The sequence below is a fragment of the Cydia amplana genome, chromosome Z (assembly GCF_948474715.1).
Source record: "Cydia amplana chromosome Z, ilCydAmpl1.1, whole genome shotgun sequence".
In the NCBI taxonomy this organism is placed as follows: Eukaryota; Metazoa; Arthropoda; class Insecta; order Lepidoptera; family Tortricidae; genus Cydia; species Cydia amplana.
In genome coordinates this window covers 24,876,259-24,904,000 of record NC_086096.1, presented here as the reverse complement: position 1 = coordinate 24,904,000, position 27,742 = coordinate 24,876,259, and the positions used below count along the sequence as shown (strand labels likewise).

Sequence of the window (27,742 nt, the reverse complement as noted above, 5' to 3'; positions counted from 1 at the left end):
GAGTGTTCTGAAGTTAGCACAAATCACTGTAGCATCTGCCTTAGAGTAAAAATAAACTATTATCAAAGAATATGCCTATTATTACAATATATAAAATTTACTAATTCTAATTCACACCGAAAACAGGCTAAATCCATGGCGGTTTTTAGAGAATAAGGGCTCTTAAGATTATTTGTTAGATATTTCCCTCGAAATCACTATTTCGTGGTAGTAAAATTCCGCGTCGAAAGTGAGAAAACACTTTTGAGATGTTGGTAGAATACAAAATTAACCATAAAACTACCGGTCGGACAAACAGGAAAAATAAAAATTGTGTGATCGGATTAAGAGGACTTTTCAAGCTCTCGTGGCTCGATCGATCGAACTAGACGAACTTTTAAAATCCCATTACTCCGATAGTAGGACTGACAGGATTTGAGAAGTTCTTATAGTCCGATCAATCGAGCCAACAGGAAAAAAAAAATATTCGTATTCCGATTGATCGGACTAGTCAATCGGACCATGCGACCTAAGGGATTAAGGAATGCTCATGTAGGTAGGGCAACATTGAGCCAATCAGTGCTCCCGTGAATTTTCGATAAAACATCAGTTTTATTACTGGTGAATAACGCATTTTATCTCAGATTCGATTCTACAATTTATTATTTCTACGCTTTTCGACCCAGCGAATATTCGATCCAGCGACAGTCAAATCAACGAACATTCGTACCCGAGATCTTCTATGGGATGACAATCGAAACCTCAAATTCGATTCTACAATTGATTATTTCTACGCTTTTCGACCCAGCGAACATTCGATCCAGCGACAGTCGAATCAACGAACATTCGACAGCAGGATACTCCGAGAGTACGTGTCCGAAACTATGATATACACTCGTAAAAACGTGCCAGTCTCGCACCGCTTTTACTACAAAAAAGTTTTGAGATGTAATGTGAAACCAAGTCGGTTATTTTAATCAGTGCCAGGGGGTGTTAAAACCGTATCAATAAGATATCTTTAATTTGTAATACGTATAATGACTTGGCCATCGCACGGCTGCATAATGACATAAGGATCATCGACACCTATTAACACATTCAGTGCCGAAAACCCGACTATCGGGTATTTTATTATTTCGTTCCCAGGCCGGACGACCCGATAGTCGGGATCGTGGTACTACAGCTTTATATGACGAAATTTTTGTGGCCTCCTGGCGCGGATGTCTTGTTTGGCTGCGTGGCAATGAATGTGTTATAAATAATTCTAATTGAACATAACGCTAGCGCTAATTGCAGTTTGAGCATTACACATATTTACGAGTAAAGCATTATGTGCTATTGCCATGTCATTATACTTATGTATTACAAATTAAAGATATCTTATTGATACGGTTTTAACACCCCCTGGCACTGATTAAAATAACCGACTTGGTTTCACATTACATCTTAAAAGTCGGTTATTTTAATCACTGCGAGACTGGCACCTTTTTACATGTAATGTTTTTGATGGGATCTCATCTCTTTTTGTAGGTAGACAGTCCTTCTTTTCGGGTACTCATACCCATACTATGTATACACATATCATATTTAAACACATCTTCATTCATACTCACATCGTACATCGTAGTGTACCTTTACTTTACCTACTATTTGTAGGAACTGCAACAGTAACTTTGTAATAGCATATATTTATATGGGATTACAAACTTACTTATGCAGTTCTTAGATCTTTAAAACGTGACTGATATTGCAATATTTTTAGGTTTTCTATGGCTTGATAAGCTAAAAACTACTTATGTTTAAAATTTGAAACTTGTGGGTATGCTAGAAGTATGAGATCGAGAATGATGATCGGTGAGTGAGTGCATGAGTGAGTGTGTCAGTGTCGAAACTAAGGAAATTTGACGTACAATAATTTTTAAACTACAAGTTCAGATTTAATGTTTTTGAGAATGTATCTTAAGCATGTTAAGCCCTATATGTCACTAAAAATTCAGGGTTCTAGCTTCAGCCAGCACAAAATTACAGGACGTCGAAAATGGCCTGAATCGCTTCGAGAAAAGGATGGTACGGCCGTGCCTCTTTGTTTTGCTCGTCTTGGCGGGGGCACTACCGTGGCCCCAGATATATTGCATGCGGTATTCTGTGATGCTAACTTATAAACGAATATTAAAAAGTTAAGTGCTATAAAAACATGGCGCCTATTTCAACTAGGGCTCGCGGTCGCGTCCGGATTTCGTGCACCCGTTGCCGGGGCCCCGTTCTCGTGCTACACGAAACCGGATTTGTGGCCCGTTCGGAACGGGTAATTAGGGTCCGTGTAATTAAAGTCCGTGTACCCGTGTTACCCGTGTGTCCGGATCCACGGATATTAATTACACGCGGGTCCGGCCCGTTCTCGACGTACAGTGACGATCGGACGCGTTCTTTTTAAGAACGAAGAACGAAAATTAGTCTCAAGAACGAAAGATAAATATTTAATACTAGCTGTTGCCCGCGACTTCGTTCGCGTGGATTTGTATGTTGGCGGTAATATATTTTACATGAAAATAGAGCATTATGCAGCAAAAGATAGCAGTCTTCTTCTTCTTCTTTATTTGCCATGCCCTAACAAAAGAGTAGGTACAACCGGCTGACTTCATGCCGCTAATGGACCTAACCTCAAAATTAGTAAATAAACTTTTTTTGCGTTCCTCTAAATTTTTCCATGAGTGGAAAGAAATAAATATTTCATTTTTCACAGTTTATAATGAACAATAACAAGCAAAACGAAAAAAAAAACAGAACATCAACAACTAGGTAAAACTATAAATGCAATTCAGATTAAAAACGTTGACCGGCGGTGTGGCAAACTCAAACCTTATTAATGACTAATGACTCTAATGAGTACTTGTCAGTTCAAAAGCTGCCCCCTCTAAAATAACTGAATAAATACCACTCTTACCTTGTTTGTAAAACAGCACGGGCAGCACGGCTAATTCTTCAACTTTCCAAACAAAAGGTATGCCTGGTAAAATACCAGTGTCAAAGGGAATCAGGGTGTCAGTGTTAATATTATTAGTAAAAATTGCCACGGGGAACCATTATTCCCTTTATCTGCACGTGCGACGTTAATCCTACTTACTTCTTTACTACAAAACAAAAGGCTGCTGCCCTAATATGTAGATAACGAATAACTCAATAGTTCTTTCACTTAACACGACTTCAAAGACGTTTTATTTATTTTAAGTACCTATCTCTATCAATATTTAGTACAGATAGTTAGGTACCTAAATACCATAAAAATAATTAATAATTATGAAGACGATATCCAATTGCATCTGTCTGCCTAATCCTGATTAAAATAGTAGTAGTCGAGCTATTGGCAACATAATATTATTATAGCATAATATACTTGGTAGTAGACAACCTAGAGAGGAAACCTCATATGATTAAACTAATACAAAAAACACTGTACATAAATAATAGGCGTTAAAGCTGTAACATAATTAAAAAAAAAACCTTTATTATTCTCTAAGGTAATCTATATATAACAATAAAAATCTATACATGAGTTTTCTAAGTTGTAAGCCATAATACATATTTTTCTTAGTTTTCTTAAAATAAACTGTTTAATTTTTTTTATAAAACCAGTAGTGTGCCGAATTATGGTCTTACAATACAAGAATACTGTAGGTACTAGTTTTGTATTCAATAACGCCCTTACTGAATATAATCATTATAAATATAACCGATGCAAAAAATATAACTCGACATTGATTCAAATATATTTAAGTACCTAATCATACGCAATATAACATAATTTTTAACATTTTATAATGAATTAATGATACCTAGGTACTTATTTCTTTCAACTCAAAACTCAAACCGGCCCGCGTGGGTCGGTCCACTCAGTCCGTCGGCGCTGTGTATTCAATACCCGAACGGAGCCGAGATTCGGATCCGAACGCACTACACGGGGGAACGGACTACACGGGGGAACGGACTACACGCGGGAACGGACTACACGGGAACGGACTTCGACGGGTTCGGGTAGTTCGGACGCTTAGCACCGCCGGGGCTAAGAACACGGACGCACGGGTTGGCGGGTAGCACGGATATCGGGAGCCCTAATTTCAACAACTTGACAATTTACTCTCTATTTCCTGTATATTTCTGGGTTAGTACTTATGTATTAGTGTTGGGCATTCAAGAATAAAATCATTATTTGAATAAGAATTCGTAGGAATAAAATCATCTTGATTTTATTCCCGTCAAAAATATTCACATAATTTTGATCGGGAATAATTCGTATGAGAAAAAATTGAATGAGACTAACTTATTCTTAATCAGAGATGTACAAAATGGTTTTAAAAAAGCATTTAAATACAAAATGCAAAATACTTTTCAGATTTACTATTTCAAATGCAAAATACCAAATAGTTTTGCGTTTTGTATTTCAAATGCTAAATGCAAAATAGGTATTTTCAAAATACTTTTTCAAAATAAAATACCTTTTGAGCAAATCTCAGATATTTTTATTTATTTTAGGTATTTATCATGAGAAATAGAGACACAATGCCGAGCCGAACAAAAACGTCTAATATCATGGCATGGCACCTTATGCATGACATTTTGGTCATATTTATCAGTACGCGTATCAATAAATTCTGTTATGGTATTAATAATAGTCCGTCGGTTCCTCTCTCTGCGGCCCTGACCACCGGCAGCTTGGGCCCTGCCCCGCTGCTGGCGGCACCCTAGGTTAGGTTTTTTATAATGTGTTTATAATATTTTTTTATATTATTTTTGTAAGTGTTTTTATATTTTAATTTTATATACATATTGTAAAAAACCAACCTAAGAAGAGAAATAAATAAAGGAAATAATACTCACTTAAAATAATGTAAAAAACTAGACTAACGAAAAGAGAGCCATTGCTCCATTTTGTGACTTGTGTGGCCATTTATTTCGGTTGATTGTGCATCTAGTTCTTATTTTATTATTATTACACTTTTCTTTTATTAATAACAACTGGACTGGTATTGTTAAAAAGTGAAAAAAACATCAGTTTTTATTTATTACGCTTTTTAACAATACCAGGGGGCCGATTTTTGAATTTCGATCGCTCGATTTCGTCACTCGAAAATCGGTGGAAAACGGCGAGATGCTGATTTTTGAAATACGAGCGATATAAATTGTGAATTTAGTGGTATTGACCACTAGTTTTTGATTCTATTAGTAGAATTTACATGCCTAGTAGTGGAGATATTACTGAACGAAATACACGAAATCGAGCGGTCGAATTTCAAAAATCGGCCTCCTGGCGCTGGCGCCAGGCGCTAGCAGGCGCCTCTATCGGTCAAATTCGGCAATACAAGCGTCATTCGTTCATTTCATTTTGTTTGACTGGTAATGTTGGCTAAACTTAATCACAAAGTATTTTGCATTTTGAAATGAATATTAAAAATGCAAAATACGTCTCGAAAAGTATTTCAAATAAAATACAAAATGGTTTTTACTAAAAGGCATTTAAATGCAAAATACAAAATAGGTATTTTGCATTTTGTATTTGCATTTTAAATAGAAGTATTTCAAATAAATCGCATCTCTGTTCTTAATCAAATAAATATAATCATGATTTTTATTGAAATTAATATTCCACGAATAAAAATGAAGTCTGGGTACCCTATAGGTACTAAATTAAAAACAAAAATTGTCATCTTGGCTAGGCACCTCGGGTGCGTAGCCAACATGCCAATCGTTTGCGCTACGACAACGAAACGCTATCTCTGTCTCTCTATCGCACTAATATGTGAGTGATAGAGACTATACGCAACTCTACGGAGCGTTAACCTTTGGCATGTTGGCTAAGCACCCTGATCGGATGATAGAACTAGATAGACAGTGTATACTGTGTATAGCGGAATTCTTTAATGGGTACTGTACCTAAACTAAAGTAACAAATATCAATTAAATCCGACTTTTAAATAGAAGGGTGAAAATCAACTTACAAAATATATCCGATTGTACTACAAAAATTAACTTAATTCTAAATAACATTTTAATTGAATAAAACCTTATTTAGAATAGTCCCACTTCTAGAATAATTATTCTGTTTTTTATTCCGCATTTAAAATAAATTTCACATTATTTATTCACCGTAATTCTATTCTAAAATAACTAGTGCAAGAATTATTCTAATTCAAATCGATTTGAATAAGAATAAAATTTCTGTTTTTATTATTATTCTTATTTAAGTTAATTTTTGCCCAACTCTATAGCCTCATAAAGGAAAAAATGCACTTCTCTTGCCAAAAAATGCGGCCCCCTGACCGGGCCCTGATGGGGATGGGTCGGAGCAGGGGGGGGGGGGGCACATTTTTACCGGATTAGCGTTAGGTATACCTATCTAAGTGAATAAGGCAGTGAAATAATACATAATTGTTTGGTTTCAATCATCAAATCTATATTTGTACGTTTATAAATGGCGGGTATGTAAAACGTTACTGGTTCTAAATGAGTTATTTTTAACACAAGTCATAATCATCCTGCTTTTTTTTCTTTCGTTTCGCTCAGCATGTTTTTTGGAGGCGAGTTCACTGTCTTATCTATGCGTTGGTCACGGCCTGGATGAACGCGGCAAAACAAGGCCGTTCATACAGTTGGTCGAGGCGAGGCCCGTTTTAGACCAATAAAGTGAGTCCTTAATTAAGAGGACAAAATAAATAACCAAATAAGATAAGAGGCGTTAGAAGTAGGTACCAAAAGGTAGGAGCCAAATGCACTTGCGGTCGTAACCGAGACGTTAGAAGTAGGTACCAAAAGGTAGGAGCCAAATGCACTCGCGGTCGTAACCGCTTTGTATAATAGGTGAGTTGGCACTGTTGGCAGTTAAGGACTACATGCGGTGGCGAATGTTGCATACTAACCCATTATGTAGGTATGTGTACAAAGATGGATTAACATTTATGGTCCAATAAATTAAACAGTCACTTTATTCATAGAAGAGATCAGTGATTGACATTTCGCTTATATCTAAAGGACTAGTATTTAATCACATTAATAGACCCATTTTTAAATTAAATTGCAATTCTTAATCTAAAAACGGATCACTAGTTAAGTAACTTTAATCTAGATATTCTAGATCATCACAGTTAATCTACACAATAACAACATAGTTTATGTTAGGTATTTAAGTTTACTATATTGAAACACGTTGGGTGCATTGCAGTACTACACATACTACAGAAAGTCTGTACCCCATATAACAATATTTCGCTCAAAACGAAGTGCATAAATGTTTGTCATTTTGCTGGAACTAATAAAAAAAGACCCGACCATGGAAAATAATCTTCCTTCCCACATGGTAATTTGGTCAGATTATGTTACAACTACCTACGGCATGCTCCCAGTACTGATATTGTATGAAAGATCCGCGAATATCGGTTCCGGCCATATAAAATCGGTACCAAAGGGAGCATGGCTTAGTTACAGAATAAACATCAAGAAATCTTCATAACATAATATAAATACTGTCACACTTCAAACTACCTGCCATATTAGTTTTTGGATATGTAATCAAAACTATTGAAATTTCTGGTCTGGTCTGGAATAAGTACAATAAGGTAAAACAAAAACAATGACATCTTAGTTGCTAGCTAATTATTCCAGTACTTTTTGATTCAGATCTACAACACTTGAGTAACAGGTGTAGGTACCTACTAATTTAAAGATAGCATAGCAGACTACAGATAGGGTTAGGTACAAACTAGAAAAACAACTAATTGTAACAACTGAACCTTAGATGCCATTCTTTGGACCATACATCTTGAATCTGATTATGCTGTCTTATAAAAAGTGGATGCAAAATATAGGTATCCCTAGCATTTTTTTACAAAACTGATTTTATTAAGTCTACAGTCCATACTAACAAGGAAAGCTTACCACTGTTTGTATTTATTAATCTTTTTTAGTATCCTTAAATAGATGTTGCTTGGCTAATGTGTATGCCACACCTATGGTCAGACAAGACACCACGGTCCCCTGGGCGGCTACTCTCAACTGCATGAGGAATACACTTGTACTCATTTTACCTCGTGTTTTGAATTTATACGCCCCCACACCACAAACGCCAATCAGTCCTAAGATACCTAGCAACATAAAAAAAACACCAGTTAATGAATGCAAGGCCTTTGCCCAGTAGTGGGACACAATATAGGCTATTAGTTTTTACGAGGTGCGGTCCAAATATTTCCGGCTGGAATGATTTGGCCGTTTCAAAAAAAGAACAAAATATGTCATTTTTATTGTCATTTATCATGTTCTTTTAGATATAGTTTTTGGGTTTCTATTGTTTGCGGTTTTTATTTCACGGCGATTACAACAACAGAAAGTGTAAACTTTTTTTCAAGCTTACAGCGAAGTGGACGAAGAGCGTGCTCTCAGGAAGTTTTGGATGCCTATAAAAAACATGGAAAGAGTTTTCTGGAGTCAATTGTTACTGGGGACGAAACAATGGTTTTGTACTATGATTGCCTCTATAATAGAGAATCGAAAGATGGCGTCGTCATGGTGAACAGCGGCCTCGGAAGGCGAACGTAACGCAATCCACTAAAAAGACCATGGCTACCATGTTCTGGGATTGTCACGGAATACTGTTGATGAACATAAATGAAAGTAATACCACGGTGACTGGCAGCTACTAGAGGCTACTTAAACAACAGTTACGAGAGGTGATCAAGCACACACTTCGGGGAAAACTTAGCAGAAGTGTGCGCCTTCTCTACTATGATGCCCCCATTCACACTGCTTTAATTACCAAGGCTGCTGTTGCAAAGTGTGGCTTTGAGGAAATTCGCCACCTACCGTATAGTCACGACCTGGCCCCTAGTGATTACTATTTGTTTTGGAAACTTAAGGCAGACTTAAGGGGAAGACGATTTTCTTCAGATGGTGAAGTGACCCATGCGGTTTACGCTCATTTTGAGGACAAACTTTCAGAGTACTTTTACAAGGGGATAGAAAAGCTAATTTACAGATTTAAAAAGTGTGTTGAAATAGAAGGGAAATATATCGAATAATAAAAATAGTTTTATAAATGTATGCTCTTATTTTCTATGTCAGGCCGGAGACTTTTGGACTGCACCTCATATATGCACTACTTAATGCATATAAAAACTTTGGTGGTATTGTTACTTAACAATACCACCAAAAACCATCAATCACAATCTACATCCACACAGCAGTCAAAAAAATAAATAATAAATGGTCACTAATTACTAGTCAGTGGGAGATGGGGTTAATAATAGTTTAGCATTAGAAATGTGTGTTTTCTCACGGCTATCCTAACTCTGCAGCATTAGTAACACAAAGCGTGGAAGTGTTTTCATGAACAACAAACTTGTATGAAATTATGACATTACAAATAACACTTGCACATCAACAACTCTCTGTAAATTGATAACCCATCTCCCACTGACTAGTAATTAGTGACCATTTATTTTTTTTATTTTTTTACTACTGTGTGGATGTAGATTGTGATTGATGGTTTTTATGCTCTATAAGTAAAAAGTAAATTGGTACCTTAATTAGATAGTGTTCAAAACCAAGCTACCTATGTTCTACTTATTAGAGAGACAGATTAATTGTCATCTTATTATTCAAAGTTCCTAGGGAGTACTGAACATAACTATATATTGGCCCTACTTTGAAAAAATCTCGTATCTCACACTGCTACTCAAAGTTGAAAGGCAGTAAATCTGTATGCGTCCCCTACATAGATAACACATTTTTCTTTTGATTAACAGAACAAGATACAAGCTTTTTTTTAAAGTAGTGCAGATATATAGTTGGTGAAACCAAATTGTTAGTAAATAACAATGATTTATAACTCAAGATAGGTTATAGGCGTTCCAAAATTGAAGCGCTTAACTTGTGACAAATTGGACAAGTTTCCTTTAGAAGCGGCTGGACAAGCGAGAAATGTGCACATGCTAACGAGCTCCCACACACCGAAAGAGAAAGGGACGACCTTATGTTTACCAACGAGTGTGACAAAGATGGATGTAATGAGGAAACTAATCAAAAATAACAAATTTTTTACAAGGCACAGAAATAAATATGGTAGTATTTTTTGTGCTCCTCAAGTATGAGTATAACCTTTCTATGGTTATATAATATCATTGGTAAATAAGAACAAAAAAAGGTCAGACTGTACGAAAGGGGGGGCTGGGACTTAGAATTTTTTTGACAAAGTGGTATCATTATGACACTATTTTTAAATGATTGTAATGTGTAGATCACGTCAAAATAAGCATCTTTTATTGGAAAAACTTTTCTCTAAAATAAAAAATGGCCGAGTTAGACGCGACCAAAGATTGATGTTTTTAAAGGGAGCTGGGACTTGTAAAATTGTATTATTATAAAAACGTCGGTTCTGGCGCTTCGCCGGCCGCTGCCGCGGCACGCTCGCTTCGCTCGCTCGGCTCGCGCGCTGTATGGTCGCAGTTCTACCTAACACTCCTCCTCGCTTCGCTCGTCGTCGTACCTACTCCGACCTGCCTTAAAAGCCTGGCCTGCCTTAAGCTCTATCTCCGCCATTTTCAGTTTTAGTAAAAAGTTTTCCAAGTAAAAGTTGCTTATTTCGATGTGTTCTATACATTAAAATCATTTAAAATATATGTCATAATGACACCACTCTCAATGAAAATTTTCTAAGTCCCAGCTCCCTTTAAAAATATCAATCTTTGGAGGCGTCTAACTCGGCCATTTTTTATTTTAGAGAAAAGTTTTTCCAATAAAAGATGCTTATTTTGACGTGATATACACATTACAATCATTTAAAAATAGTGTCATAATGACACCACTTTGTCAGAAAAAAATCTAAGTCCCAGCCCCCCCTTTGCTACAGTCCAACCAAAAAGAATCTATACTCATGCTTTTCTTTTGGGTGTTAGTACTAGTTTAAGACAAAGTTACAAAAATAGTATGATTCTCTCTGTCTATGTTTGAAATGAGACAGTCTTTTGACAAACTATATAAAATAATGATATTAGTGATAATGTTAATGAGTTTATTATTCATAAGATGAACATGAGTGCTTTTGACTTTACCTATAATCATGAAAGGAGAATCCTTAGACTTCCTGGCCAATTTATCCGACTGAGATTCATCATTATAGTTAAAAGCGGGCCGTGAGTTTGCCATGATTCTGTAAAAAGTATAAAATAAAAGAATTAATATAAATATTTATTGTGCTCCTATTACAAATATATTAAGACTTCAGACAAAAAAAAACAGCATGTAAACAAACTTACTTACCTTATTATTAAGTTGTGGACTGGTAGGTAATTTATATAATATTTAAATAAATCTTTTCATTGCATCACTACAAATCTATGTATGGTCAAGGTTAGACTAGACGTCAGTACGTTACGTCATTTTCTCAATTTTCTGACATTGGAATGAACGCATGCGTTCAGTGAAAAAAAAAAGGATGCGTTCAGTGAAACGTTTTTCCAAGTTTTGCACGCAATGGCTTCTCGGGAAGCCCTCTCCAGACTATGTGAGTGAATCGCTTCCACACTCACGTTCGCGGCATCGCGCCGCGATTCGCGCACGAGTGTGGAGGGACCTGGACACGAATAGGTACTGAAGTCATGGACCTATGTTCATGGTTGCATACAATACTTTTTCTACGACCAAACACTTACTTTGAAATAAAATTGTAAATTTAACAAATATTTTTCATGCCATCTAGTGGACTTCTACCTACGGTATCTACCTGTTTTTATTGATTCTTGTGCTATTACTGATATTTCTTCAGGCGTAGACACTAAGTTTTTGTCTTCATCCATTTTAACTTGAAAGACACACTGTTTTTTAACACAAAAGGTAAGTTTTCATTCGACAGGCACAATAGTATTCATATTCAAGATTCACAATATTCAAGAAGTAGCAAAGAATGGAGATACGAGCGGGAAAAGAATGAGTAAAATTTAAAAAAAAAACATGCCTATGGTTCACTTATTTGTCAGATATGACCATGAATCTAGTATAACCGTGAGTATAACTGGATTGGGCATGAGTGGTGGGGATAACTGACAGAACGGGATAGTCTTATGTATCTTTCAGTAGGAGTAGCAGCGAAAGCGCTATTATTGTTTGTCCTTGTCACAGTCTCACATCTTGTTTTATTCCCCACCGTAAATTGAGTTGCCCACCATAATGCGACGCTATGATTGGTCGAATTTATATGTTTTGTCCCTCACGGAGGCACGCGTAGACCACTTCTATAGGATGCTACCTTCTATGGATATGACATTCACACCCATAAGCGAGAGCGAGAAAGATATATTTCTTTCTCGCTCTCACTTATGGGTGCGACGAACCAAGGTCGCGTTGCGGTGCGACAGTGTGTTATGACTATAAGGTTGGCAACAATGTATTTTTTAAGTGGCCATTACACGAAGTATTGTAAAAGAGCCAAAAAGATACTGCGTGTATGCACAAATGCTTTTTTAGGGAATAGACTAAAGACTTGTCTTGACAATGACAACTTTAAGATAGGGTTTTAAAGATGTGTGCACGACCCTTTAAATGACAAATAAAAGTACGGGAGTAGAAAAAATATATAAAGTAACCTTTACATTTTTTGCCTGAATGTAAATAATTAAGAACCTAGTTACAGCATCTGGTAAAACACTATAACATTATTTATCACTATTTACTTGTAAGTACACATTTCTTTCAAAACATTATGTAGTTTACAATTAGATAATATTAAGTTCACTTAAAACTGATTCAAATATGTTCGTTAATTGCAAAACAAACAGTAATATACATTTTTTACAGTTATTTAATTAATAAGGAGTATATTGTCACCCATATTTCTTTACTAAAGGAGGGAAAAGTCAAAAATTGCAAGAATAATTCACTTATAACTCTTTACCTGTAAATAGTAACACGTTGCATGTCATTTATTACTTTTTATTGCTACGTTAGTTTTTATAATTTGCTTATAATCCCCGGTAAAAGGATATTTATTATCTTTCTCATTATTTTCAATTATATAAATATACATTTTTATATATTTTATACGTAATACATTAATGTTAGTCCATTTTGTATACAGGCAAAACATGATAACTAACACATCCCATTTTTTTATCGGCCAATATTTTACATTTTTCAAATTGAAAATATCAATTTTACCAATTTAAGGCAATTTTAACATCTCAAAAATTTCATGTCTAGAATTAAATTAGTAAAAACGCGTTTCTAAATTCACACATTTAAGGGTCAAACTTTCAACTCGCGTTTTCTCGAAACTATGTTTCAGTTAGTTATCATGTTTTAGAAGTATACCGACGATATGTACCAGTCGCTTTTCGGTGAAGGAAAACATCGTGAGGAAACCGGACTAATCCCTATAAGGTCTAGTTTACCCTCTGGGTTGGAAGGTCAGATGACAGTCACTTTCGTAAAAACTAGGGACCACACCAATTCCTGGGATTAGTTGCCAAGCGGACCCCAGGCTCCCATGAGCCGTGGCAAAATGCCGGGACAACGCGAGAAAGATGATGACTTATGTCAAAAAGACACAAAGAAATAGTTTATTAATTATAGGGTCATTGTGCTAGTTTCCGTCCATGCTCTAGTTTTCGTCCACATGACAGATTAGCAAATAACATATTTGATATTTAATTTACTACTTGCCAAATACATTTTTTATGTAGATAGATATATTGTCTCGACTCGACATTAAGGATTGTATTAAGTCCAAATTTGTGCAGCAATGTAGATTTATATTCAATTTCGTCAAGTGGACGAAAACTAGAGCTGGACGAAAACTAACGCACCTACCCTACCTTCTTGTGCTTTTAAGTTCCTCGCTATACTCAAGATTCTAAATTTGAATCATGGCCATAATTATTAGTTTCCTCAATACTCCGAATTAGCACTCTATACAAAAACGTCTTAATACTCTTGTTGAACAATAAAATAATTAAATTTGATAAAACCAAAGATATAAAATTTGCTACGAGATGGGGAAAGCCGGGAAACTTGCTGGCGTCATCTATAAAAAAATCAGCCGGCTAAACTCATTATTATCTTTTTCTACTCCAGCACTTAAATGTGTCAATTAAATGACTGACAGTGATATCTAAAGCAATGTCATTTGAATGATTTGTCTATAGGCTCATAAGATGACTGCTAGCAGTCATCTTATGAGTATAATACAACTGCTTTATTTTTTTTAAAGATACAAGTTCCGATCATCTTGATTGAAAGAGGTATGTTTTCATTTACAATAATAACTCTTTTTTTTTTAAATAATAACTCTTTTTTTTAATAATAACTTTTTTTTTTTTTTTTTTTTTTTTTTTTTTTTTTTTTTTTTTTTTTTTTTTTTTGCTGCAGCTGTCATAGAAAAAGTAATGTATGCAACAGCTCATAATTGGTTCTTAAAATTCTCGGGTCTTTTTTTACAAAACTCGACTACGTCTCGTTTTGTAACTTCGACCCTTGAATTTTAAGAACCCTTATTATATCACTGTTGCATAAACTACTATACTAGGTACCGAAATACTAAACAGCAAAATGTTTTTGTTATAAAACCGTAAAGGTAAATACATTTATAATTTATAGGAAATACAAACAGTTCATCTTTATAAATAAACAGCATTTTTGTAATACTTATCAGTGGTAATATACTTGGTCAAGCAAATCTTGTCAGTAAAAAAGGCGCGATATTTAAATTTTCTATGGGACTATATCCCTTCGCGCCTACATTTTTCAAATTTGCCGCCTTTTTCTACTGACAAGGTCTGCTTGGCCAAGCAATCCGAAAACATAAATATCTTAAGCCCCCTCCAGACTACGTGCGTGCAGTATCGTCTTTACCATAAGGGCACACGGGGCCCGTGCCCAGGGCCCCCATCCTCAGGGGGCCCCCAAGGACAGATAGTAAGTATATTTGATTACCCATAATAAATAGAAGATCATAGTAGACAAATCTTACTTTAATTACTCGTAGCTTTCTTTACTTTCCAAAAGGGCCCCAAATTCTTATGTGCCCAGGGACCCCAGCATAGTTTAAGACAGCCCTGTGTGCGTGAATCGCGGCTTCGCACCGCGATTCGCGCACGAGTGTTGAGGGGGCTTTAGCAAAGATTGTGGTTTATTGGCGAACTGTTTTCATAATAATTGCGACTCAAAGTGTTCGCATGTCATGAGCCATGGCCGGGAGAGGGGCCGAATATTTGGTATTATAGGTCAAAATCAATATTCGGGCCATCTAGAGATGCCTCTTTAAATATAAAGATACATACATGGGTTCACAACTTTACAGAATAAGTAGAATGGTGATGCGAGCAGGGTTCGTGTCGGTTATGAGCAAACGCTCGCATGCTAGTACTCGCCCGCGCTGACCGAAAAACGTAAACATGCCTTTTGCGCCACAATAACGTTCAGATTAAGAAGCCAGACATCAAATCTGTCTAAAGGAGGCGTTGAAATGTGGAGAGGAACGAGCGGCGACACCGGTTCCGATACTAACTGCGCGCGATAGCCGTTCTAACCTCTTTAATATGTTCTGTGCATGGGTTCATAGGAAACATCCATAACTCAGGAATAAATATTTGTCATAAACACACTAATTATTTTTGATACTACACTCGCTTCCTATCCTCACTGTTACAACCCCATTTAGAAATATAATAGTTATGTATTTGTTTTACAAGGGGGCAAAGTTGTTGAAAACCGCTCGTCTAATATTGATACCCGAGCAAGCGAAAGATTCCAAAATTGAACCACAAGCGTAGCGAGTGGTTCGAAAAATGGAATCTTGAGCGTTGCGAGGGTTTCAAAGCACGAGGGTTAAACAATAATTTGCCCCTGAGTGAAACAAAATTTTTCACCACACCAACCCGAAGCAAATATTAAATGTAAAATATCAAACAAAATCAAACCAAATCAAATGTGTACAACTTAATGTTATTCAATATTTATCATCCAAAATCATCATTTAAAAGTCAATTCTACCAGAAAACATAAGAAAACAACTCTAAATTTGTATTTGATTACTTTGCCTCACATGTGAATAAAATGCAACTTTGCTATCAGTTTTTGAAGTGCAAAGTAAGCCTTTCCGAGCTGGTGTGGTGAAAATAAATATAAACATTTAGTCTATCAAAATAACACGTCGGTAGAAAAAGGCGCAAAATTCAAATTATGTTACGGGAAAACCCTCACGCGTAACTTTTTAAAATTTAACGACTTTCTACTGATAAAATTGGTCTGCCATTGCCAGACTAATATTTTATGACTTATATTAAAATTGTGGTCCCACTAATAGCATCGTAAAGCCTTAGATTTGTAATTAATATAAATATATTCTTAAAAAGAGGTTACCTACTAATTATCTCCAAAATAAAAAATATAAAACAATTTATTAGCCCACGACTAGTACTAGTAGGTACGTAACACATAAAAAGATAAAAAAAACTAACAAAATATTTCTTATAGGTATTATAACAAATAACTTTAAAAAATTCTATAAAACCAGTTAAAACTAATAATAGCTTATTTTTCTAAAGTAAACTAAATATGATTATGGTTACATAAAAATGCGCGAGGTTAGGGTAAATCGGCTATAACTAGTGTAGGGTGTAGAATTATTTCATATTTGTACCGATAAACTCATTTGTTTGGGTTATTCTCACTAGTTACCACTAAGTTGTTACCAGTGGTAACTACTGGGAATTTTTTTCCACCTTTTACCACTGGTAACTACTGGGAAAAATTATTCCCAGTAGTTACTACCAGGGATGTTGCGGATGCAGATTTTTTGACATCCGCGGATGCGGATGCGGATGCGGATATTTAAAGGCTCACATCCGCGGATGCGGATGCGGATGCGGATGTCAAGATTAGGTACTTCTAGAAAACGTCAAGTATTACATTTTTAGTATTTTTTTATTAAAAAAAACGAAACGTTTAGTATTTGAGCAAGAATATAGCTGTGCGTTATATTTAATAAACAGTAACTTGGCCGACTTTTCTGGATCTAGATGATTTCGTCATTACCTATAACGGGTAATGACGAAATTACCTAGCACTTACGCCGCCGCTAAGACGTTCCCGTACCGACTTGTTTGACATCCGCATCCGCATAAGCTCCGCATCGATTTTATGCGGATGCGGATGGCGGATGCAGATGCGGATGTTGAAAATAATGCGGAAGTTCCGCGGTTGCGGATGCGGATGCGGATTTTCGCAACATCCCTGGTTACCACCAAAATTTTGTTAGAGTTAAATACTAATAAAAACTTTATAAAATAGTATAGTATAAATATAGAGTGTTTTAATAAACAATTATAAGTCGATTAGTGTTTTAGTAAACTGCCTTAAACGTGACCAAGAATATTGAAACAGTTTAACCGGTACTAGTACAAAAACTATAAAATATGTAAGATAAATTTAATAATCCATTTAGATTATTTTTCAAGTGATTTTATTAGGTAATTCAAAATCACTATATATTTATACTATACTGTTTTTATTAGTATTTAACTCTAACAAAATTTTGGTAGTACAGTGAAACCTGGATAAGTGAAACTTCAAGGGACGAGCAGATTTGTCTCACTTAAAGAGGTATTCCACTTACCCAGGTTCTCAGTTAGCCAGGTACAAATCAATTTCTGTCTCATTTACAGAGGGTCCCATTAATAGAGGTGAGAATAGAGGATACATTTCAGTTATAGAGGTGGTTAATAATTAGGTAAAATAATCCTTGTCCCTAAATATTTTTTAAGTCTGTTAAAAATATTTCTTTGAATTAATTTTGAATGATTCTCCAAAGGATAGATTTTTTTCAATTAAATTTGATACGGACTTCATTGCGTCTTAGAAATGTATTAAATGAACATTTGTTTATTCGTGTTACTTATCAAGATTTCAGCTTTCGTTTCGATAGTTTTAACTATATAAAGTAACTTAATGAAACTTGAAGTCGTTTAAACACAATTAAGCAAATGCGGAATTTGTGGATAGACTAAGAGTTAATATGAATACGGAAATTTATCAATAAATTCCAAGTTAGAGAGGTCATAGATTGACGTTATCTCAGATACAGAGGTCAATTCCTATAAAATTAAAAAAAAAACAATTAGGAAAATGTAATCTTCTAAATATAGTCTCAGTAAAAGAGGTAAAATACACTCTCAGTCTCAATTATAGAGGTAAATGTGACTATAAAATCACAACAACTAATCCCAGTTATAGAGGTTCGATTTATCTCACTAACAGAGGTAATTCAGCGCTAAAGTGTCGGGACCGCACCATGAGTCCCAGCTATAGAGGTTTCTCACTTATCCAGGTCCCAGTTAACCAGGTTTCACTGTAGTTACCACTAAACCGAGTTGGTAACTACTGGGAATAATATTTCCCAGTAGTTACCAGTGGTAAAAGGTGGGAAAAAAATTCCCAGTAGTTACCACTGGTAACAACTTGGTGGTAACTAGAGGGAATAACCCATTTGTTTGTTTAGTTTTAACGCAGTTGACTGAATCAGCTGTCCATGGAAGAGATCACCTACTCCTACTAAGGTAAAAGTACTGGTGCTCGACGTGGTCCCAGTACGCTGTTATTCTTATGTATAGGGCGACAGTTCATTATAGAATGAAAATAATTGTTCCAGTAAATCATAGCGAGTGATCATATATTCATGGTCCGATTTAACTAAGTGCTGGTTTTTTTTTCTGTTATTACCACTGGTGACAACTTGATAGTAACTATACAAGGTGTCCCAAGAAGTAGTGATATACTGAAGCTGGGAGGTAGAGGACCTAGAGCGCTATCTGAATCACCCCCATGTATGTTCCGCGATTTTTCGTATTTTCGGAGTTATGATTTTTTTTAATTTTTCACCTATCGCCGAGTACGATGAGATTTTTATTTATGGTGACGTGAATTATTGCGGTAGATGCTTGATTTTTTTGTGTGCTAAGCTGATAGATAGGCCAATTCAGTATGGTAACATTTACTATCGTTAGATCTTTGAATGGAATTAAAAAAAAAATAATGCCAAGAAAGATAAAATTACCCAGTATGTTCACAACTTTAAGGGCGCTTAAAAAAATAAAACATACTGGGTAATTTTATCTTTCTTGGCATTTTTTTTTTTTAAATTCCATTCAAAGATCTAACGATAGTAAATGTTACCATACTGAATTGGCCTATCTATCAGCTTAACACACAAAAAAAATCAAGCATCTACCGTAATAATTCACGTCACCATAAATAAAAATCTCATCGTACTCGGCGATAGGTGAAAAATTAAAAAGAAATCATAACTCCGAAAATACGAAAAATCGCCGAACATACATGGGGGTGATTCAGATAGCCCTCTAGGTCCTCTACCTCCCAGCTTCAGTATATCACTACTTCTTGGGACACCTTGTATATAGTGGAAATAATCCGAATCAATGTAGGTATTACGAACGTATTGACAATATTTATACATATGTTTGAGAACACATTTTTGAACTAGTAATACATATTGAGCAAAAAATGATGCCGTAGCCGAAAACTGAACAACTAAGAAAAATTAATAATATAGGGCTTATAGCGAGAATATCGGTTTACAGGTCAAATATAGCCGAATCAAGCGTTGCGACTAGGAGTTCAGGTTCAGTTTCTTTTTTTTCTGATTTCCACGACGTTTTTACTTTTCATTTGCTATAGGTACTAGCTTTTGCCGGCAATTTCATCTGTGTGGAACGATGAAGGTGATTGATAAAATAAAAACAACTATGTGTTCTTCCCCGGGCTTCAAACTAGTATATCCATACCATATTTCATCTAAATCGATTCAGTGGTTTAAGCGTGAAAAGGTAACAGACAGAGTTACTTTCGCATTCATAATATTAACTAAATAGGTACCTATTTAATTATTATTAGGTCTGTAATTTCTGTTGAAGTAATTAATCGGCGTGTTCCGTCGCCACTATTTCTGCCACGATATGGTCGATATGTCATACGAAACATGTTACTGCATGAGTTGTATGACCCGTGTGGTTCAAGAAATATGTTTTAGGAATAATATCTTGTTACTTCAGCTAATATTGTTTCATAGGTAGACTCGTCGATGACCACGAACGTTTTGGCTCGTCTGCTGAAGTAGTATATGTCCCCGGTGAAGATGTCGAACCAGAGTGCGTGAATGTGCAACTCGTGTTTTTGCAGTCTTGATTTCAACATACCATAAGATGCAATATTTTGAAGTTGTTGTAATGTATTAACCTAAAAAGAAAGATGAAATATTAACCAAACACAAAGTACCTACATATTTAAATAATTACATATCTACATATAGTATCAGGTGCCAGTTTAGATCCCACGTAATTTTAAATCTAATTGTACCTACGATATAACTTAACTACTTACCTACCTACTTAATTATAGAAGTGCTGTAGAAGTGGTATTCGGTTCCAAGACATTTTAGAGCTTGCAGATCTCCAACAATAATAAGAAGAGAGAATATTTAGAAGTACTATTTATAGGTACTAGTGGCTAGTGGCTCTGTGAGCTGTAGACCTCGCGTTAAGCTTAGATAATGTAAAAGTGAAAAATTCTTAGTTCGTTGAATAATTACGAGGGGCGTTCAAAATATTCTCGGTATTGATATCTTACGACCTCTTCTAAAATTTCTTTCGTTACTGGCCGCTAAGGTTTATTCATTGACATTAAAAAAAAGTATAATTCGAACCGAGATAGTCTTTTGTTTTTCTGCAATTGCTGAACAAACATGAACATCCTGTGCGAATTGACAATGTTAACTAAATTAGAACATCGATGCGTGATAAAATTCTTGACAAAACAGGGTAAAAATCAAAAAACCATAAAAGAGGAAATGGATTGTGTTTACCGTGAGTCTGCTCCTTCTTTATCTACCATTCAAAAGTGGTCAAGCGAGTTTAAACGCGGAAGGGAGAGTATTGAAGATGACCCTAGACCTGGCCGGCCTGTAGTAGCTACTTCACAAGAAAATATTGATAAAGTGGAAAAACTTATATTGGAAGATGGTCTAGTGAAGGTAAAATCTATAGCACAAGTAACCAATCTCTCTATTGGTACCGTACATGATATTATACATGACCATCTTAATATGTCAAAAGTAAGTGCAAGATGGGTTCCGCGAATGCTGACTCGGCTTCAAAAAGACATGCGTGTAGCTTGTTGTTCCGATTTTATTGACCTGTGCGGTGAAAATCCTGATGAGGTGCTGCAAAGAATAGTTACTGGAGATGAAACCTGGGTTCATCATTATGACCCAGAGAGTAAACAAGAGTCCATGCAGTGGCACATTAAGGGTTCAGCTCATCCCAAGAAGTTGAAGGTCATCCCTTCAGCTGGCAAGGTCATGGCCACGATATTTTGGGATTGTGAAGGAGTATTACTAATCGATTATAAAGAAAAAGGTGTAAATATCACAGGACAGTACTACGCTAACATTCTACGTCAATTAAAGGATGTAATTAAAGAAAAGAGGCGAGGAAAGTTAACCAAAGGTATTCTGCTTCTGCATGACAACGCCCCCGTCCATACTGCTCATATTGCCAAGGCAGCTATTGTTGAACGTGGGTTTAAAACTGTTACTCACCCACCGTATAGTCCGGACTTAGCCCCCAGCGACTTCTTTTTGCTCCCCAATCTTAAAAAGGATCTGCGTGGAAATAAATTTTCTGACGATGAAGCATTGAAGGCGGCAGTGGAGGAGCATTTTTACACGAAAGATAAAAAATATTTTTACGAGGGATTAAAAAAAATAATTGATCGATCTTTTAAGTGTATGAACATAGGGGGGGAGTATATTGAAAAATAAAAATATCAAACTTTTCGTACTTGTTTGTTTTCATTCTCATACCGAGAATATTTTGAATACCCCTCGTATCACAGTGAGTGAACTCACAATGGTCCGAAGCGCATTAGACGCTTAAGTCCTTTATGACAATTTCCGCATTAAAAAAATCCAAAAACTAGATCAACAAGTATATTTTATGCTCGACTTAGATCTGGTCACAATATTTTACGAGAATCAGTTGCTGAGAATTACGACCTGAAGAGGAGAACATCCGGACATTACCGCGAGTCAAAACGGAGACCTTCGCTAACGCTTCGGTAAATAGTAGGTACACGTAGATAAAGTTAGGTGACTAACAAGCTCAGACTAACTAAACAATGCCCTACCCCCCTTCATGCCGTGCGGTTGGCTACCGAAAGGACGGCTTAAGTTCTGAGCGATAAATAATAAGCCCGTATAAAAAGCAATTTTACAGTTTATCATTTGGTTCAAAATGATATAACAGCTAGACAAATGGTCGAGTCGGGATTGCACCACACCTACCCGGACTGGGTAAAAAGTACACCTACACGATAAAAAAGTATTTTCTCCAAAATAGCTTTATAATTTTGATAGATTGAAGTGGTTGTTACTTACCTGCGATAATTTGTCTTCTGTACTAAATTTGTTTTCAGGATCGATATATGCTACAAATTTAGTTTGTGGTGTTTCAGCTGTAAACAACATCGGTTTTGAGAAATCGCCGTCCATCGCGATGAATTTGTCCAAGCTTGTTTGCCCATGATTACACAACCAAGATCTTAAGGGAGACATTCTTCTTTGTTCCTGTAAATTGTAATGTATATCATATATTTGTTATTAGTTGTGCTTGTCATATGACAAGCACAACTAATAAGCAGGTATATACCTGCTTCGTATTCGTTAGGTATCAGAAATCATATAGGGTAGGTGCATTAGTTTTCGCCCAGCTCTAGTTTTCGTCCACTTGACGAAATTTGAATATAAACCTACACTGCACACAAATTTGTACGTATCGCAATCCTTGATGTCAAAACTTAGATTGTATTAGGTATAAGTAATACCTATATGGTTTTTTACCCCTCCCTCCGCTAAGAAGCCTTCGTTCATTCCTAGGTCTTTATAGTTTTGCCGTGAAAAGGTAAGAAATAGAGATAGACAATACTTAACTTGTAACATAAAATAGGTACCTACTGGTACCATCTTAAATATTTAAACTGGTTAAAGTATAAACGTTTGCAAATGCGAAGTGCAAAGAACAACAAAAGTTGTCGACTAACCGTGTTAGACTCTTCTTTGCTTTTTAACTTGTATAAGAGATTCATAGCTTTACAGTCACTATGGCCGCACACAATAATGTGTCTTATATCGTTAATGATGCAGCCAAGTTCCAACGCAGCTGGTTCACAGCTTGTCATCTCATCTACAAAGTGCTGAGAGTGTGGGATCAGATTTCCGGCGTTTCTAACTGCAAAAATACATTTTATTTAAGAACCGCCACCAAGCGATAATATATGGTATTTAATGATATTTTAAAATTTTAAGTCATATTTTTACAAACCAACAAACATGTCGCCTACACTGGTTTCCGTAAATCTAGTAGGAATCATTCGACTGTCCATGCATGTGTAGAATACTGCTTTAGGCTAAAAAAATACATGATACACAATAATTTGTAACAAGCTAACGACTATTAAACTTAATATAATTAAATCCTTTAATCCGCATTGGGCTTTTTTCGCTAGTGTGGAGGCTTTAGCTTTGGGATCTTTCTGTAAGTACCTATAGTATTTTAGCTGACTGTTTAGTGTCGATGCTTATGTTGATTTTGTGTAGCTCATAACTCATAAGGGGAAGTCCCGTAACGCCTGACGGCATCTAGTGCCGGACACACGTACTATCTCGACAACATGCTTGTGACCCGCGCAGCGACAGCGGGAGTGTTTATTTTGTGTATTTGCCGTAACATGGGTTGAAGAGTGGCGCCGCCATAGTGAGACATATTGCAACAGTTGGCAGCTGCCAAATAGTTAAATAGGTACATATGAACCAAGTATGAACAAACGTATGAAGAAGTCGTCCCACCACGTCGTACGTTGGCTTCGCTTAAGGGTATGCGCGCACGGGTAACTTTTGTCGCCGCGACTATTTTGTCTCTCACGTCAAGTCTATGGGCCTATGGGTTAGTATGGAAGTGCGCACACGTAGCGACGCGACTCGCGGGCGACTTTTTTGTCCGCGGGTTCGGAGACAAGCCCGCGACGCAACTGTCTCCTTCCCTATTGGTTTAAATGCTAGTGCGCGCACGGGCGACAAATAAGTCGCCGGCCGGCCAGATGCCACTCGACCGCCGCGGCGAGAGCTTGTATGTGTACGTGTACGGATACGCGCCCGCATTCAATACGAAGTAAAATGCCGGTCGTAGAAGATGATAATCGATAATAGTAGGCTAATTGAAGAAGTGGAATGGAGACCTCTATATATTTTGTAATAATTATTTATTAAGTAGAATCCTTTATTTAACTTAAACAACATAGTCATAATGGATGCACCCAATATTGATTTTTTCGACGTTTTCATCGGTTTTTTTAATACGAGTGCAACGACCACAGCCGTCTCTTCGCAATCCATGTTGATGACTGCGTAGAAAAAAGTCGTGTTGCTGTCGCTCTCGTGCGCGCATCACGGCGAGGAGGCGACTAATTTGTCGTAAGAGACAAATAAGTCGCCTGGCGACTAAGTTGCCCGTGCGCGCATAAGATAAGATAAGATAGTTTATTCCATAACAATTTTACAATCATGTCGGAAATTTAACTTACAAGCTACTGAATTAAATTAAATTAATCACACTTTTATAAACATACCCTAAGGGCTTATTACACTAATCCTGCTGTCGGGCCTTAACGCCAGTCACAACGGGGTACAATTTTTAGCCAATCAGAGGGCAGTCAGAGATCAGTCTGTGCGAAAATAGAAGTCGTGGAATGTATGGGGCTCATATGGGGCTCAATACATTCCACGATTCTTCTCTTCCGAACCGACTACCGCGAACCACGTTCGACGTATTGCCTCTCTGTCGCACGCAGATCTGCGAAATCGACTCCACACACCTCCACATCGAGTGTGAAGGGCCCTGAAAGGCAGGATAATAGCCGTAACACTGATCAAGGTCACGGTGCGGTGCAGTAGTGTGTTACGGCTATATGTATAATAAGAATAAGCCCTACGCTTGTATTAATAGTTGATATGAGTCATAGATGCGTATAGACGACGCTTAAACAACGCTGGCTTTATTATATCTATGGCCTTTACTAAAGAAAAATACAGCTTTTGTCACAGCCACAGGTAACCAACCAATGAATTTTCCCTCGTAACCAACCTACCAATGATAATGCAGGAATGCTAATGCTTATGATGACATTGTATTGTCAATGTCATGTTATCAATGTACATGCAATTTTATATTTCAGAATAACCAGAATATTGAGTGCTATTTAACAAAGACTTGATCGTAATTAAAAGTTTCTAACAAATTGCAGAAAAAACTTCTGTGGAACCTGTGAGGCTTGCAACTACAAGGTTAGTCTTACCACTGGATTGTCTTTGACTTGTTGAAACTGTTTCACCATGCTCGATCGGTCCAACACACGATATCTCATGATGCCTCGAAGAATCCTTTCCATTTCGATTAATTATTAACTCACAAACATTGAATTCCTTTTATTATAACTACGTTTGCAAGTATTTAAACTTGTTTGTGGCCGGGTTGTAGTCGGGTAAGATTGACATAGATGACCTTCGTTAGTGAGCTTATCGTATCGCAGCTGAGCTAAGCGAGTGACCGCGGTGCGGTGGCGAATCATTGCTGTAGTTTACGTGTAAGTAGAGCGCATGAGAAAACGTCTATAGCATTCATTATATATAAATTATAACCTCAAGTTAATTGCGATTAAGATTATGATTATGATCTTCGTTACTACTAAATACTTAGTAATGTTTGTTGGTGCGCATGTTTGCTCGGAATTATATGAATCCTTGGCCTATCTTTACTTTTGAAATTATTGAAAAATGGTGCAAAGAGAAAGAAAGAAGACATTTTGTAGAACTATCTAAAACAACATACAGTATATTATGATTGTTGACTTCATTCACAAAGCAGCAACTGCTTTTAGTTTCAGCAGCCATCAACAACCTAGTCCCACACTAAGCTCAATAAGGCTTTTGTAGTGGGTACTAGACAACTATTTATTATATGTAAAAGTCATAGGTGTTTTGTAAGTTTAGTAAAAAAAAAAGTATTGTGAATATTACCAGTGATCGGAATAGGCAGAGTATATTTACCTACACTTGGTAGAACATAGATAAAAAGTGGAGACTTCCTTACGACAAAATTTTTTTGCGGGACTAAAGTCCCGGGAACTTACCGAATAATTAATATTGTTCTGAATAGTACAAAAAACAATGCAAACTGCTTCAATACAATAAATAGGCATAAAATAAATAAACGGATTCTTCTATATTTATTTTTAATAAACTCTCTTTATGTACAAAGTTATTATTATTTTATTAAGTCTAAATATAAATAACATTGCAACTCAATCTACAAATACAAAATTATTATATTGATTTAAACTAACACCATTTTCACACATACCTATTATTAAATGAAAACGGGACTTAATCGCGTAACACTTATATTTAATATTTGGCCCAAGGTTTCGGATGTCACATTACGTCCGTGGTCAGAGGCATACGGGTAGGGAGTTGTGTCAACATTTTCTAGCTATACGAGTTTTTAGAACTACCCGCACTTGTAATAATGTATGTATGTAGGTTTAATACATTACACGGCCAAATTATGAACATAGGCAAGTGACTCAAGTCAATAGTCATAGTTCGTGACCATAATTATATTTCAGCCTTTATTTTCTTACTTTCGATTATACAATGAAAAGGATAAAAATGTTAAATAATAAATACATTATCTTACCTTGAAACTTGGTAGTTTTGCAGTATCCGTGGTGTTTTCAGTATCCAGTAATCGCCAAATCCAATCAAAGCAAAATCGGTGTCCGAGTTCAGGCCGTGTGTAATCAAGTATAGCAGGCGAAATTCCAGTAAACAAGCAAATGTCAAATATCCAAAAAACACAGTATCTACACTTCCGTACGTACTCGACAAGGGATAGTAAGAAACTGATGTCAACTTTCTATTTAATGCATAAAAAGGGTTGCAGGTAACAGCGATAAGTGATAACGACATCTGCTTTGTCTTTTAGACGATAACAATGGAAAGTACAATTAACATAGTAGATAGTAATACTGTTATTTCTATCTTTTTCACTTAAACACAGCTGGTATTGGCGTAAAAGAGACGGACAAGTTTGAAATAATATAAATACAATAATGTTATATTATCGTAAACTAGTACAAACTTGTAGTGTTGTGGTTACTATTTAATTTTACGTACATTGGGGATACATTATGAGATTTTATTTATTTTACCGAATTTTAAATCCGGGAAGTCCCGGAAAAAAATAATAGCGCAAGGAAGTCTCCACTTCATGACTTTGTTCTACCAAGTGTAGGTAAATATACTCTGCCTATTCCGATCACTGAATATTACAGTATGTGGCCTCTCCTCATACTGTAATTTTACCTGCCATACCATACCTAAGTTTAGTTTAGTTGTTGGCTGTTGGTGGTAGTTATTATATTCAGCAGTAGTGTGCCTCAGTTTAACATCTATTTCTACACTGTCATGGTAATCAAGAACAACAAACTAGTCATTCTCTATTCCCGGCAGTCTACTCTATTGAATCTTAAGGATGTAAACAAAAACAACATAATATATGTGACTTGATTGTTTCACCAATTATATTTAGTAGATAGAAAATGT

General features: G+C 36.1%; 3 protein-coding genes across 6 annotated transcripts in view; 1 reads left to right on the top strand and 2 right to left on the bottom strand.

The window, feature by feature from the left end:
* Nucleotides 1-27,742, top strand: part of LOC134661296 (serine/threonine-protein phosphatase 2A activator-like) — a 46,887-nt gene that overhangs the window by 17,518 nt on the left and 1,627 nt on the right. Inside the window, exon 2 of the mRNA XM_063517294.1 lies at nucleotides 25,380-25,423. The gene's annotated coding sequence lies outside the window, so the exon portion shown is untranslated. The remainder of the gene's footprint in view (nucleotides 1-25,379; nucleotides 25,424-27,742) is intronic.
* Nucleotides 7,873-27,742, bottom strand: part of LOC134661309 (HIG1 domain family member 1C-like) — a 156,824-nt gene continuing 136,954 nt past the window's right edge. The window contains exons 1-3 of one of the 2 annotated variants that reach the window (XM_063517311.1): nucleotides 11,281-11,380; nucleotides 11,073-11,170; nucleotides 7,873-8,111 (exon numbers count right to left, since the gene is read on the bottom strand). In XM_063517311.1, the coding sequence (XP_063373381.1) occupies nucleotides 7,921-8,111; nucleotides 11,073-11,166 (285 nt within the window). In that variant the 5' untranslated portion in view covers nucleotides 11,167-11,170; nucleotides 11,281-11,380 and the 3' untranslated portion in view covers nucleotides 7,873-7,920. Of the gene's footprint in view, nucleotides 8,112-11,072; nucleotides 11,173-11,280; nucleotides 11,381-27,742 lie in introns of those variants that run through there. The other variant, XM_063517312.1, reaches the window with a different exon arrangement.
* On the bottom strand, nucleotides 20,036-25,676 carry LOC134661302 (beta carbonic anhydrase 1). 3 transcript variants are annotated; one of them, XM_063517303.1, is made up of 6 exons: nucleotides 25,435-25,676; nucleotides 23,406-23,490; nucleotides 23,125-23,312; nucleotides 22,463-22,651; nucleotides 20,226-20,265; nucleotides 20,036-20,137 (listed from the first exon to the last, which is right to left on the bottom strand). In XM_063517303.1, exons 1-6 carry the CDS (start codon nucleotides 25,525-25,527, stop codon nucleotides 20,082-20,084), a joined length of 651 nt encoding a protein of 216 aa, XP_063373373.1. In that variant the 5' UTR covers nucleotides 25,528-25,676; the 3' UTR covers nucleotides 20,036-20,081. The 3 variants fall into 3 exon arrangements, with proteins under 3 accessions (XP_063373373.1, XP_063373372.1, XP_063373374.1); XM_063517302.1 differs by having other exon boundaries at nucleotides 20,042-20,265; nucleotides 25,435-25,672; XM_063517304.1 differs by lacking the exon at nucleotides 23,406-23,490 and having other exon boundaries at nucleotides 20,042-20,265; nucleotides 25,435-25,547.

Coding starts and splice junctions, on each gene's coding strand:
- LOC134661302 (XM_063517302.1), bottom strand. CDS start 25,527: ATGGAAAGGATTCTTCGAGGCATCATGAGATATCGTGTGTTGGACCGA. Junction 23,313..23,405: donor TGTAGGCGACATGTTTGTTG/GTTTGTAAAAAT, acceptor GTATTTTTGCAG/TTAGAAACGCCGGAAATCTG. Junction 20,266..22,462: donor CAGAAGACAAATTATCGCAG/GTAAGTAACAAC, acceptor CTTTCTTTTTAG/GTTAATACATTACAACAACT.